Here is a 14,621-nt window from a genome sequence, read left to right as displayed (position 1 = left end):
TTAGTCTGCCATCTAAACCAAAAATATGAAGTCTGGATGGTCAAAATAAGTTTTGTCAAAGGTGAAAATCCCTGCAATGTGGCGATGAATTATTCATCTATGTAAGGAGCTCAAATACTGTGTATCGTTGACATTAAAAAAGACAAATGGCTGGCGAGCTGATGAGTCATTAGAGGGGGTTCGACTGGCAGTAGGGTATATCAGTAATCAGTGGCAGGGATGAGCTGGGAAATCCAATCTGCTAATGGGCTTGATGGAGTGTGAAATGTTAAAGGGGCGGCAGTCTCTTGCTGTGTGCCCTTTGCAGCTGAAGCCGCTCTCATCTTGTCAATAAGATTGAGTCTGTGGTGTGGTGACAGTAAACTCGGTCTTGATCGGTCTGTTGCTGATGAGACTTCAGGCTTTTATTGGAAAATAATTACTCAAATCTCAGGCTGTAGCTTGAGACTTCACCAGAATCTCACTTCTAATTATACCTTAGTTACCTTTTCTTTCAAATGACTTTTTTTTTTCCTCTTCTGCCTTGGGCTCAAATTGCAGTGTTAGGAAATGTCAAGGTAAGCATTTGCTGAAGAAACAGCTGGTGTTGTTTTTACAGAGAAAGGTACCATATTTACATGACAACAGGCCTACATAATACAATTCATCATTTATTTCTTAGGATTATGCATTTTCTTCTTCTTAGAAACAGTTTGTCTCAATATTCATGTTTCGCTGGCTTTGCTACTTTTCTGCTTTTTTCTCTGCAGTTTTAAACACACCAAGTCTGCAGGGAGAATGGTACATTCGAGGCTGGTACAGAATGAAACCTGAAAAGTGATACTTACACTGTCATCAGATAGTAATCACCTTAACGCAATACACTATTGGCCTCTATTGGAATTCAAATGTGGCGTTTGTTACCAAACACAGGCTGTGAAAGGCGGTGCCAGGGTATTGTGATGCATTCCAGGCTTACATATTGGCCAGGCTTTTCTCATCCCTCATCATTAGGGTCTTGTATGGGGAAAGACTCTATGAGCATAGAGAGGAGTGGACCGTGGCCTCACAGTGGAGCAGGCCTGCTAAATATAGGCTGGTGTTAGTGTCTGTATAGGCTTAGTATTGATGTTTGTGCATGTTTCAGTGGCAGATGTCGTGGTCTGGTATTCACGAAAGGAGATTTATGGGAATAGTCCTGGTGTATTTGACTCCGTAGAGGTCGAGGCTAGGGCATTACACGAATCAATGGGATTAATTTGATTGAGATCTCATGTGTAATCTGACTGGATACACTGATTGATGGGGGGGGGGGCAGTCTGAGATGAGAAGGATTATGATGGTTTAGATTAACTAAAAAACAAATTCAAGGGTTGGGAGAGGTTGGACTTTATCACACGTCAAATTTCTTAAATCCAACATTTCATCTCTGTCATATTTTCACTTTAGTCATGTTACTTTGTGTAGTACACTCACATACATTTTGTAATTTAAAACTTCTTTGTTTTTGCTTTTTTAAATAAAAAGAAACACGTGAGCTAGAACAGCAGCTAAAAACCCCACTACCATTACCTAACTATTCTGCATAGACGTTAGTATTATCGCTGCAGCTGTTGTCATTTAGGTAATGAATAATGTTTGGAAAGAGATGCGGCACTGTACTCTATGGTGATCATTTGCCATCTGCCACATTCACTGGGCTTTAATCTACAGTACAACACACACGTCTCCCTGTGTTTGTACTTAATATCATTACAGCACTCTGTATCTAGATGAGTTTATCACCTTTCTCCATAACCTGTTCTCAATCCTGGGACACAGTTGTGTACAAAAGATTCCTAAAACCGTGTGTCTGTGGATAATTAAAGCCAGGAGACAAGGGGATTAATTCACAATCCCTGCGAGTCTTTCCATAAACCTGCAACATCGTCTCCAGGACGACTGCTGCGCCTGGGGGAAATGAGTCCTAATGCCGCTGGGCCGTGCATTTGCTCACTTCAATCTCCACTGCTGTTTGAGAACAATGACACTGCGGATTAAGCGGCCTGTCTCCAGCACCGTGGTGGATGATTGGGACTCAGCCATGGGCAGAGAGCGCAGCCCTCTGTGAACCTCATGGGGGTGGGAGAAAGCCTGCACCTCGTTATTTAGTCACGGCCTGCACACAACATCGCTAATATGGTGCAAATTGAATTGAAAGGGAGTTTCAGAGAATTGTTTTGAACATGGTCTTCTTATATGGCAGAAACTTGGAATTAATTGTTCAAGTACTGCCTGTTCTTTTCACTGCTCGGCCTTTTCCGGGAATCAAATAAAAAATGTGACGATAAAAGAGAAAAATGTCCTTCCTATACTGCATGACATCTGGTAGCTTCCCCTTATCAGTGATGTTTTTGGCAGTGGCTGTCAGCGTGGCTGCAGATTGCGAGTTGTCTGTTTTGTGTCCCACGGATTTGGTCGGAGTGAATAAGTGTTTTTTGCAGGCACAAATTAGAGGATCCCTTTGACCTCTGGAATTTAAACCTGTCCTCTGTGCATGCCCGGTCTTGCCGGCAGTGATCTACACCTTTCCTTATTGCTGTCATTAGCCTCAAAACCCAAACACAGTCATTCTGCTGTGTATCCTCTACGACCTGCAGGGTGGAAGGCTGGCCTGCATCCACCAAATCCAGCTCCAGATTGTTTCAATAATACTCCTCTAGTGAATAGGGACTCGAGCCAAGTGTTTTTTTTTTTTTTTTATCTTTGTCTCTATTGTGTTTTTCATCCCTTTCTCTGCTGTCTCAGTCCTCTGTCAAACTTTTATACAAGAGCAGGAGATAAAAGACTGTTCATGTCTATGTTTTTCTGGTGTGCTTAAATTAAAAAAAAAAAAAAAGAAGCCACGAGCTGTGCCAAAGCTAACTACACAAAATGTATTTTCTTGGTTATATCACAGTAGAGGTAGCTCATATCGGGGTGAGACATTGAAGATTTACAGATTCAAAGTTTCAACAAACACAACCACTGTAAATCGCTCCCATTAACGCTATAGTTCAGTGGTTCTCCTGGCTTCTTATCCTTCAGGGTTGGTCTCCCCTCCACCACACTAACCTCCAAACACACATCTAGAAGGCTGTCATTTTCTCTCTGCTCCACATCTGCCTTCCCTATTCAGAGTTGCGGTGTGGGCAGAGGGGATATGCCTTCTTCCTCTCTTCCCTTCCTGTCTCGTTGTCATCCACCATTCACAGCGCCACCACTTTGCCTTCTCTCCTCTCCCTCTGCTTCTCCCAACCTACCCCCCTCCTCCCATCACCTCCAACAGCAACCCCACCTCCTCTCTCCCCCAACTCCTGCACACAAGCCCGGCCGTAAATTCTGGAAACGTGCTGGTGTTAAAAGCCTGTAAAACTACAGCACCCTGTCTCTGCGGAGAGGACTCCCAGCTTATCCTCCGCAGAAATGGGGCATTTAGCAAGGAATCCCATAAAGCACATTCCTCATAAAGTGGGACTGTTTGGTTATTTTTCCCTCTCCTTGGCCTCATTAAAGAGCCATTACTTGTTCAAGGTGCCCCACATTACTCCATCGAGGCAGTGTCAGTGTCTCACTGTATCATATCTGATAGCTCTCATTAACTATCCAAGGGCGCCAAAGTGCACAGTGTGAGTTTTGTTGTTTGGTAACATCTGGACTGAACTTGGCTCAATTAATCATGTCACCGGTCAGTGGTCTGAGTTCATGTTCTTTCTTCGTTGCATGAATCTTCACGAGCCATGTGCAATACGTTGCTTACATTTGTATCCTGTAATTTGTCGTGACAAAGTGGCCTTCCTGTTATCCAAACACATACACTGCTGTCTCACAACTCTATTTCTGTTTCACTGCAAGGAAAGGGTAAACAGAACAGAGTCAAGAAAGGAATGAAGTCTATATTTTTATATGTGTTGTCTTATGCACTCCAGGCTTTTCTTGAGTGCTTTGACTGGGCCTCCATGCAGCCTACTCAGTCTGAGTATCAGGAAAAGCTTCAGGCTACTGGGCAGCGCAAACTGATGCTCCTTATAGTGGAACTGTCTTGCATGTTTTCTGACATGTACCGTCTCTGTTTGTCTATTCCAGCTGCCTTTCTGGGAGACATTGCTCTGGATGAGGAGGACCTGCGGTCTTTCAAAGTGGACAGAATAATAGATTTGGCTCAGAGAACCGTCCACACTGTCAATCACACAGATCCAGGTAATTACAGTAGAAACCACCTCTTCAAACATTACAATCTGAGGTGAAAATTCATCATTAGAGCACAGAGAGTGAGAGTGTTTTGAATTGTTACTGTGGATAAAATTGCAACAAAACACCTAAAATTAACTTAGCTCCCACATTTTTTTTTCTCATTTGGAAATAATTATACACAAGGACATTTTACTCTCTAACACCACAGCTGTCAAACCACTCAGATCCTCTCCAACCATGTATCAGCAGCAGCACCTGTCTGATACCAGCTCTGTGTTTTTCATGAGCTCTTTAAATGTTATCATGTTATCACTGCACATTGCTACACCTGTACCTCCATGTTCAACAGTAATTACTGAGCTTTGTCAGGGTAAATGTTGTTCTTAAAATGAAAGGCAGTATTTAAGCAACAGCTGTGAGTCAGCGGGGACCGAGATAGGCTTTGCAATCTTGTAAACTATAGGTGAGCATGAACCAACAAGTATGTGCGTGCTGCTGTCTGTGCTTGAACGGTATCAGTTTGCTGTTTTCCACTTAGAGTTAATAAGCATGCTGAGGAAAAGAAACATTTTGTAGGATTAAAATTACACTTCAACTGCTCTTAAAATATCCATTGGGGAAGATTGATTTTCAGACTAAATAGCGACCTTTGAGGCAGGGAGTGACGAGGAGACATGGCTCAGGACTGCAACAGAGACAGACTGTGTGTACACGCTCATCTCTGAATATCCATTTGTCCACTTGAGCAGGTTAGTCACAGCACATCTAATTGTTGCGAAGTGGAAAGGCCACTCTAGTGTTCAAAATGAACTACACAATCAATATAGTGATATTATACAATACTGTTCTCTAAATAAGCACTTATCCCCAGTAATGTTTTGTTCCAATGTTTCCTCCTAAGGCCACACAGGCAATCTTTCACTTCAGTACATATGCCAGATTACTTTACGCAGGTGTGGCTCCTAATTAAAAGTTGAAACAATCTTTACATATTATTCTTTCCTCATTAGGTCACCTTGAATGTCTGAGGTGCATACAAATCAATTAAATGTCCATGAGTTGAGCATGCTGGTCATACAGTATATGCTTATAAGTCTACATATTATGTATTTTGAAAGACAGTCAAGTTTCACAACAAATCAGTACCAAACTAGGACATACGTCATTCAAAGGTATCAATCATTAAACAATTCATCTGTATTTAAGGAAACAGCTCAAATAACAAAGAATTTATTTTGTGGATCAAACACATTTCTCAACACAAGTTTACTCTGTCACTGTCTCTCCCTGGACTATGAACCTGCATGTCCTGCATACACCAAAGAACATTTGGTTAAATAAATAACACAATCCAAATAACAAGTGATGAAACCTTTTAGCCTAAAAAAACATCCTTGTATAACCATGAATGAAGAGATGGTAGATTTAATGACGTTATTGTAATTAGCACATCTCCACAAGTTTTGTCTCCCCAGCATTCCTTCTTATCAGTTAACTGAGCAGATTTGGCTGTTATCAGACTTTTCTTCAACACATGCACAAGTGTAAGTGCTAATTGATCTTGCCAGGCTGCTGAGATTTACTCCTGCAGACCAAAATTCAACAGAACACATTGTTCCAGAAAATTAAAAAAACTTGCTGCAAACTGTGGTCCTGCATGTTAATCAAACTTAGTTAGAGAAGATGAGGGTTCATAGGCGCGCAGCTTCAAATATTGTTACGGAACAACAACCATTGTGCAGGATGTGCTGAAACCAGATGTACTTCTTTTTGTTTCTGCAGCGATGCTTGTAGTATAAAGAACAGTGTCTTTGTAGGATCAATACATTTTGGTTTGTGGCCTTCATCAGGATCATCCAGGTGATGTCTCACAGTAAAACTGCTCTTCATATATATTATAAGCTGGAGTTTTAACCTTTTCAGATCAGTTCACTTGTTCAGCCTGGCAAGATCCAATAGTACTTACACACAATACTTAAGTAGGTGATATGCCCGAAATCCCTACTCCACTGTTTCTACAGCAACCACTTAAGACTTTCACAGTGTATAGAAGTCATTGTCAATATTTTGACTTTAGAACTGGTTAAGTTAATCTTTTTATTTATTTATTTATTTTCTTTAATCTTTAACCAGTGACAGGCGTCGATGTGCCATGGGTATTCCACAGTAAGTCAATACAGCTCAGAGATTTAACTTACCTTCACACCTTCACCCAAAAATGAGGAACTGAGAGAACAATATAAAGGCACAACAGCACATTGTCTAAAAGCTTAGGACAAAATCTTAATTGTACAACTTAATCAAAATTCAATTCAAAAAAACACACCCCAAGAAAATGGTCTGTTTCAGCAGTTCTAAGTCTTAGTCATCAGACTCCTGCAGAAATTTACAGATCCTCCCTAAGAACTTTGATTATTCCATAATATGATTAAAATGTCAAGAAAACAATATGTTGATGGTGCGTTGCTAGGTTACTATATTTCCTTGTTGAAAGGGCGGGATTTTGCTGCAGGAAACACACTGAATCATCACCTCATTTCCAGATGTAATGCAACTTATAATTAGATTGTCTAGAATTGTTTGACATTTTAGTTTGGTTTTCGATAACACATCATTGTAACTCTTTTGTCTGCTGTGTCAGTTAAATCATCATTGTAATGACCTAATACAGAACATAAGATGCCAATTAAAGTATTTTCATCGGACACTTATTGCTGACTTTTATTTGACTGTTCAAACATTTCCTGTAAAATGGATCGGGTATATAACAGTTCAAATCGGTGATACCAGATGCCATTTTCTCTATATTTGCCTCAGTTTAAGTCCCGCTCGTTCTTGAGCATAATGAAGTACAGTAGAGTGATTGTGCTATATATGGTTCACATATGAATGTTTCTTATTATAATCACCAGGTTTAGGTGGGAGCTTAGTCTCCATGGTTACTCTGCATTTATGTGTGTCTGAGTGACATTAATGGTGAAATTAATTTGAAAGAAAAAAGAATTCAGCTTCAATAAAACTAATTTGTGCAAAACAAGAGGAACAATGCTGTTTGAACAAATGTCTCTTTGAGGAAGTAAATGTAATTTCTTAAATGAGAAATGATAATTAGAATTTCTGAATGGCATCAAACCTTGAATAATGTCCTCATTCTCCATTCAAGCAGCTACCCAGATGTACATCACATTTACTCTTTATACAAATGCTGGAGAAACATTTGCTCTTTCAGACCCAGAACAGTTCTGAATAATTTATCTTGTTGTTTTTGTTGTCTTGGTTTGAAATGGTCAGGATCAACCAATCAGAGCAGCCAAAATAGGCAAGGCTCACATCGCAGGAAAAGGGCTGCCACCTCCCGACCTGAGCGCGTTTGGCCTGAAGGTGTTATCCCCTATGTCATCAGTGGTAACTTTAGTGGTAAGTAACAATGACTTACTGATCCTCTTTCTAAGGAAAAAAGTCTCCTGTGTATGTGATGTAATGTAGAGTACGTAATCAGACGTTAAAATTTATAGCCTTTAAAGGGCACATTATTCCTGGATGTGGTTAAAATGACAAGAATAAGACATGTTTGTGTGATTCACCATAGTTGAAAGGGGATTTTACTAAGGAAATAAAGTGCTGAGGCATCATCTAATTCCTCAAAATAGAGATACGAAGAAATACATTGCTGTTACATGTCCTCCAGTCATATCACATCTTCATAGAATAAACAGAAGATTAAGAAAGCATGTAAATATTATTATTCAGCATGGGTATATTATGATGGTTAACAAGGTGGAAAACGTATTTCGTGCTCATCTTTATTTCCAGTAACACTTTATTCAACTGAAACGTCTTCAAGCTGTTGCCAGCTGTCCGCTTTTCTATTCATCTCCCTTTTTTCGATAAAACTCTGTGTGTGTGTGTGTGTGTGTGTGTGTGTATGTGTGTGTGTGTGTGTGTGTGAGAGTGTGTTTTTGTCAGCTCCACTGATCTCACCCTCTCTGTCATCCTATTCAGGCAGCCAGCGGGCTATATTCCGCCAAGCCATGCGGCACTGGGAGAAGCACACCTGTGTGACCTTTATTGAGAGGACACAGGAGGAGAGCTATATTGTCTTCACCTACCGACCATGTGGGTGAGTCAGTGGGGTTTTGAGCTCCCACATGAAGGAACTGAACAATGGTCACCCTCTGTTGAGCCTTCGTTATCTACAGCTAATTATTTAGCGCCCTAGTAGTTTCCTTGCCTCCTTCTTAGCAGCCTTTTACCATTGTTCATCCTCCCTGTTCTCACAGTCTGTGTGAGTTGTTATTTCAGCCCCCTACCAGTCCTGTTAGAGATGGCCATTCAGTGGCCAGGAATGTTTCCTGTGCCTCATCATCACACTGCATCACTCACTGAGCACTTGTGTCATACATGGTGTACAGAACTGCACCCAAGGGAGAGACTTCCTCAGCCTCTCCATAACTGTGTTTTCCACACTCCACTGAAGTTATGCTCAGTGTCCACTCAGCGCTTCTCCTTAAACGCAGGGGAAGTGCTCATTGTGGCTCTTGTTGTTGCTAAGCAACTATTGACAACCTGTTTGAACGGGCAGGGCTCTTTTATTTACCGATGAAATATTTCTAAATTGAAACACTTTCTGCTGTTGGGATCGCAAACCAGTGCAACCCATTAATTTGGGATTTTAAGAGAAAGAGGTCAGAGATGTTAGGAGAGGTATTAGAGTTTCCCAGGGGACACACAAACCTAAAATGTTCCCAGTTCCCATGTTTTAAAATCACACAGATTTAGACCAGAAGCTAGAGGCATTATGTCATTACACATAATGTACCTCTCCCACTGATATGTATCATTTAATACAAACTGCCTAACAGAAAGCGGATACAGCTCATGAAACACAACTTTTTTCCAGCCAACTGTTGATAGCCATTTTTAGCCTGGTTAGCTGGCCTCTGGAGCAACAGGGATGACATTATCCACGCAGGCGGCAGCGGTTAGCAGTGGGAACGCTTGACTCTGCTGCATATTCAGCAGGCCCCCATCTGTCCTGTGCAAAGTTCAAGGCGTGTCTCAGGAGAGCCTGACTGGGCCGGCAGTAATTAGAGAGCGGCTGTCTGGCCCACAGGGCCGTGATGTGTGTGCCCGTCCTGCAGACTCCCACACTGAACCTTTCATGTCACGCTGAGATGGAGCGCTGCAGTCAGCCAGCCTCCACCGTCACTCTCAGCATTTGCATTGGCAGATGGATGAATGAATGTCACTGCTGTATGTGTGGATGATGGGTCACCTCGTACAAATCTCCTGTATAACAGACCAGAGGTTCTTAAGCTTCATTATATAGGTGCAGAACATGTTGAAATATAGACATTACAGAGCCAGAGACACATTCCTCCTTCTCTCCTCAGAAACATGACTTTTTTGGCCGCTCGTGTAGTTTCCACTCACTTGTTAGTGACTTTTTTTTTTCATTTATGAAAACATAACGTTTAGTCACTATATTTTGGCTGTGGTAACACTGCCTCTCTGTGTTTGCATGTGTGGCTGCTGATTCATAGGTGCTGTTCCTATGTGGGTCGCCGTGGAGGGGGACCCCAGGCCATATCCATTGGGAAAAACTGTGACAAGTTTGGCATTGTGGTGCATGAGTTGGGTCATGTGATTGGCTTCTGGCACGAACACACACGGCCTGATCGAGACGAACACGTCAGTATTATCAGGGACAACATTCAACCAGGTAGGAGGACAGGACTCACAGCAATCCCTCAGCAATAATGTTAGAGACACACAGCGGGAGACAAAATAATAAAAGTCGCATATTTGTACACACAGAGACCGAGCTAAGATTGTGAAAACACAAGAAAGATCAGTGAGGTCTACACTCAGCTGCATCTTCCTGCAGGTTTCTATGAAAAAGTGGTTTTAGATTTGTTGAACTGCATAAAAACAGCTGACTCTGACAGCCAGTCTCCAGGCCAACTTAAAATTACATTTTGCTGGTTTTAACAGACTGTGACAGTCTGTAAAATATTAAGAGTTAAAACACTTTGTCATGCCAAAGTGCCTAAAACATCACAGGCAAACCAGCTGTGTCTCGTACTTGCACAGGTGGCACAACTTCATTGTTTGATAAATGTTTCAGAGTAGAACTGTATTCACCTTTGACATACATACATACATACAGGCTCACAGTATGACTCAGCTTCATATTTCAGCTGTGCTTTCCCCTTTTTCCTTTCACAGGACAGGAGTATAACTTCTTGAAGATGGAGCCAGGAGAGGTGGATTCCTTGGGAGAAGTCTATGACTTTGACAGTATCATGCACTATGCCAGGAATACTTTCTCCAGGTAGGAGCCAAACCAAGTTCCATTCCATATGGCCCAGACATGAAAACTAGCTTTAGATCAAGTCAGGCCAAACTGTTTCCCACTCTGCTGCAACCTTTTAACCCATCATCTTTTTTTTTCCATTTCTGTTCATAGTGTTTTATGACTATATAGATCTGTAATGCACCAGCTCTGTGTCTATGGGCTGCTGCTGAGTAATGTGGCTTGATTCCCAAAGCTTGGGAAGAAGAAAAGAATGAAACACTTCATTCTCTCCAATAATAAATCACTAGAAAACTAACCTGTAGCCTGAGGACATCAAATTTTGAAAGGCCTCACTGATGTTGAATGTCTGTCTCGGATCTGAATTGTTTTCTCTGCATTTGAGTTTATGCACAAAGAGATAGCAACATCTGGATATTTTGTGAATCTTTATGAAAACGCTCCTACAAAGCTTCTATTTCGAAACAAGGACTCTCCTTCTCTTGTCTAAGTTTCTTTTGGACTGACTTTTTAACAATCAATGGGGCGTGGGGCTTCAGGGAGACTGGAGAAGCACTCATGTGATTTATGTAATATTTGCGATGAAATTGCTTATTGCTGCATTGGGACCAAAAACTAATGCACTTGGTGTGTGAACTAACGTGTTCAGTTCCATTTAGCTTCTTCCTTTAGGACGCAGAGTGGATCAGAGTAAATCTGTCCATTTCATGTCAAGCTGAGTTGTTGCTTAATGCTGTAGATTTTGTTTGTTCTGGCATCTAAAACAGTATCTTTTACACTTTTCACTCTCATTGTGGCTTTTTCAGCAATAAGATGTGTGGCAATAGGAACACAAGCCCTGAGCAGTGTTTTAAAATTATTACGAACGTAAAATGATTCATATTTTATATTTTTTTTCTTTTAAGTGAAAGCCAAGTCTTCATATCCATAGTGAAAGTGTTTGACTGGGATATGCCAGCTCCTTCCCACAGCCTGTTCAAATTACAGCTCCTCTCCTCAGTTCCTGCTGCTTTTGCAGCAGCAGCAGCTCCAGTAAAGCACCATCAGTCCAGGAGCTGAGCTAGACCCGCAACAGTAGCCCCGCTCCATCACAACAAAATTTCTGTGCGCCACTTTCAAGGCTACATGAAGCTTCTTGTAAAAGTTTTGTTTTCTTGCCATGAGCCACCTCATTATACTCCTAAAGGCTCTTTGAAGAGTCTTTGATGATTAGCAGCGTGATATTCACCCTAGGCTACTGCAGGGACTCTTGATTTATTTCCAACTTGTCTGCTGCAAAGCTCTGCAGCACCTTCATAGCGCTCAGGTGTTATTATACAAGCCTTACTGCTAAATGTTTTCTGCACTCCAAGCACAATTTAGGTCAACTCCTAATAATCACCTACATATGTTGAAATGTTATTGTCCCATCAATGTGCCCCTTACATATAAAAGGAAAGTTTTTGCCAAATTGCTAATGCTTCCCAGCCTCAGCAAATGGATTAACGTTACTCTAAATATGTGTATCATAGATTTTAGACAGCAAATAATAAATAGGCCTAAATGGCTAAACTTTGGAGGCCCAGCTGAAACCAAATTTGGTATTGAATTTGCTGGATACTGGAAACATCATCACAGATAAACTCCTGTTTATAAAAGCAGAACTGGATAATATGTCACACTGAAAATGACACTTAAATTTGTCACCAGCCGACCTCATTCTTTCCTCCCTGTCTGATGCTGCAGGAAGCCCTGCCAGATGTTGTGTTGTCATTTAGTGCTATTGTCATTTATTGCAGCATCAGCAGAACAAACTTACTAGAAAAAGCCCCATGACAGACACTGTTCGGTCTACGTTCATACTCTAGTCATCTTAGGCTGTGGTTAATTTGAAGCGTTATTTACCAGCTGGGTAACTGCAAAGCCAAAATAGATCTCTTGGGAGAAGTTGACTCAGATTCAGCCTCTGAGTCATCGTTGTAATTACAAAAGCATCACTACACTCACTGCAAAGTGGCTTCTTGACAACCTGTCCATGTACATTAAATTATTTTGTAAGCTGTGACAGCCAAACTTTACATAAAGTCTTGTAAATGTTATGGCTACCTCCTGCTGCCATGTGCAGGATATGACTTAAGTTTTGTGTATGAAAACTGCAGTTTGACCCTTGCCTCTGTTGCATAGATAAACAAAATGGGAGAATGGACAGCTGCAGTTTCTCCAACCATTTAGTGTTCTACCTATAGCAGGAATCGTTTTGACAGCCCTCAGTAAGTCAGAGAGGGTTGTAATGGGATCTCTGGGCACACACAAGTCAAAGCAAAAAAAGAAAAAAAAGTGAACCCAGACTATGATCATTACTACCTCAGTCTGATATGAGAACCAGCTGTTGGCTGTCCTTTTGTTCTTACTTGGCACTCTGTGTCAGCTGTATATAGATTTTTTTCAGAGTTTTCCTCACTACAAGCTCTGCCATGCACTGTGTTGCTCTCTCAGTGTATGGGCCTCTTCGCAAATCAACTGCCATGCGGCAAACAGATTCTGGGAAGCAGAGAGGGAATCTTTGTCTAAACGGAGGCTGTGGCTGGGTGTAGGCCAACGTACAGAAATGCCTGTCTGGCTGCATCCAAACTTTAGGTCAAGAATGCACTGCACACAGAATGGAGCTGAACTAGTGCACGTTTATTTGGTTTTCTGTAGAGAAAAACAGGAAAATGACGGAACAGAGTGGTACAGAGTAACATCTGGTATGAAATGGAACATGAAACATTATACTTTAAAACTTCTACTTCATATAAATAACCTTTCCTTTCTAGGGTTAGGGTTAGGGTTTGACAACCTGAATAAAGTCCACTGCAACTGATAAATTCTTCTGTTTTCTAAAAAAGGTGTCTGCTCAGCATTATCTGTTCTCACTCTTAGGTCAAGATTTGGACTTAAGCTCATGATCCTGTAGATTTGTGGTATGCATTGCAGCTTTCTACACAATGGAGCAGCTCAGCCCTAAAGTATGTTTATGTCCGCTAATCTGCCCTGTTCTGTTTTCACTCCAGCTCCGATTCTGTTGCTATCCTAATTCGTGGAACTGTGTTGATCAATAACACTATTTAGACATGAGAGAGGAATGGCTGCCACTGCTGGGGAATGTTTCACAGAGTTGTATTAGCAGACAAGGGGCTCCTGTTAGCTTTTCACAAGTCATTCCAAGCACTTTTTCTTGAGCACTGATTGGCTGATTTACCTGTGCCAGTGCCTTTCTTTGTTACCCCTTCATTATTAGCCAGTGTGTTTGCTCGGTGTTTTACAGTAAATCACCGTGGGAAGCCGGGGCCTTTGCTGCGGGTGTTGTTCGGAAGATTTCATGGCTTGTCTTGATGTTTTGCTGTATCTCCTGGGGACAAGCAGGGCTGATCCCCATGCTTTTTGTCTGGGGTGTGTTATCCGACCCACAACTCAGCCTGCCCCCTCCTTTGCTCTAGAGATATTTTTCAGGACTGGTGCATGGAGCAGTGCCAACTCAAATAGAGACCTGCCAGTGTGCCCTTTGTCTGGTCTGACACCGACTGGAGTGGCGTTTTTCACGGACAGCCAGCATACGGGCTCCTGGAAGCTCACAGACAGACAGGCAGGCAGAGTCTAAACTGTTAGCTCAGGCTGCTCTGTTTGCACATGCCTGGCGTTGATACACATGTCACCATGGGAACGGCCAAGGAGCCAGGCCGTTGCTCGCCAATACTTCGAGAAAGATGGAGATGATAAACTAGCAAAGTGTCAAGTGAGGCAGCAGTGTGAAAAGAGTCTTTCTGGACTAACTGTTCTGTTCTGGCATTTTTCTGAAAAGCTATGTAGATGCTTTACCTGATCATTTTTTACAGTCTTCATTTCAGACTTTGAAATCCAACAAGAAATCTGGTTGTAGTTCATGCACCATCACAGCTTATGCAATCTATTTTGATTGCTCTGTAACTCTGCAGAAGATCTTAGGCTCTTAGTTTGGGTCCATCTGCAGGGCAGACGTGTGAAGAATGATGTCAGTGTTAACCTCAGAAACAGACTGCGTGACCTCGACCTCAAAGGAAAACCGTGATAAGAGGCCGCAACTGTCCATCTGTTGCATTTTAGCTCAAGAAGAGTA

General features: G+C 41.7%; 1 protein-coding gene across 2 annotated transcripts in view; it reads left to right on the top strand.

The window, feature by feature from the left end:
* The window catches only part of bmp1a (bone morphogenetic protein 1a), a 30,243-nt gene that overhangs the window by 4,426 nt on the left and 11,196 nt on the right, over positions 1-14,621 (top strand). For both annotated transcript variants that reach the window (XM_018669011.2, XM_018669012.2), the window contains exons 2-6: positions 4,084-4,197; positions 7,483-7,608; positions 8,194-8,311; positions 9,735-9,913; positions 10,420-10,525. In XM_018669011.2, coding sequence (XP_018524527.1) covers positions 4,084-4,197; positions 7,483-7,608; positions 8,194-8,311; positions 9,735-9,913; positions 10,420-10,525 — 643 coding nt within the window. The remainder of the gene's footprint in view (positions 1-4,083; positions 4,198-7,482; positions 7,609-8,193; positions 8,312-9,734; positions 9,914-10,419; positions 10,526-14,621) is intronic.

The sequence above is a fragment of the Lates calcarifer genome, linkage group LG13 (genome assembly GCF_001640805.2).
Source record: "Lates calcarifer isolate ASB-BC8 linkage group LG13, TLL_Latcal_v3, whole genome shotgun sequence".
NCBI lineage: Eukaryota > Metazoa > Chordata > Actinopteri > Centropomidae > Lates > Lates calcarifer.
This window is presented reverse-complemented; position numbering and strand designations above follow the sequence as displayed.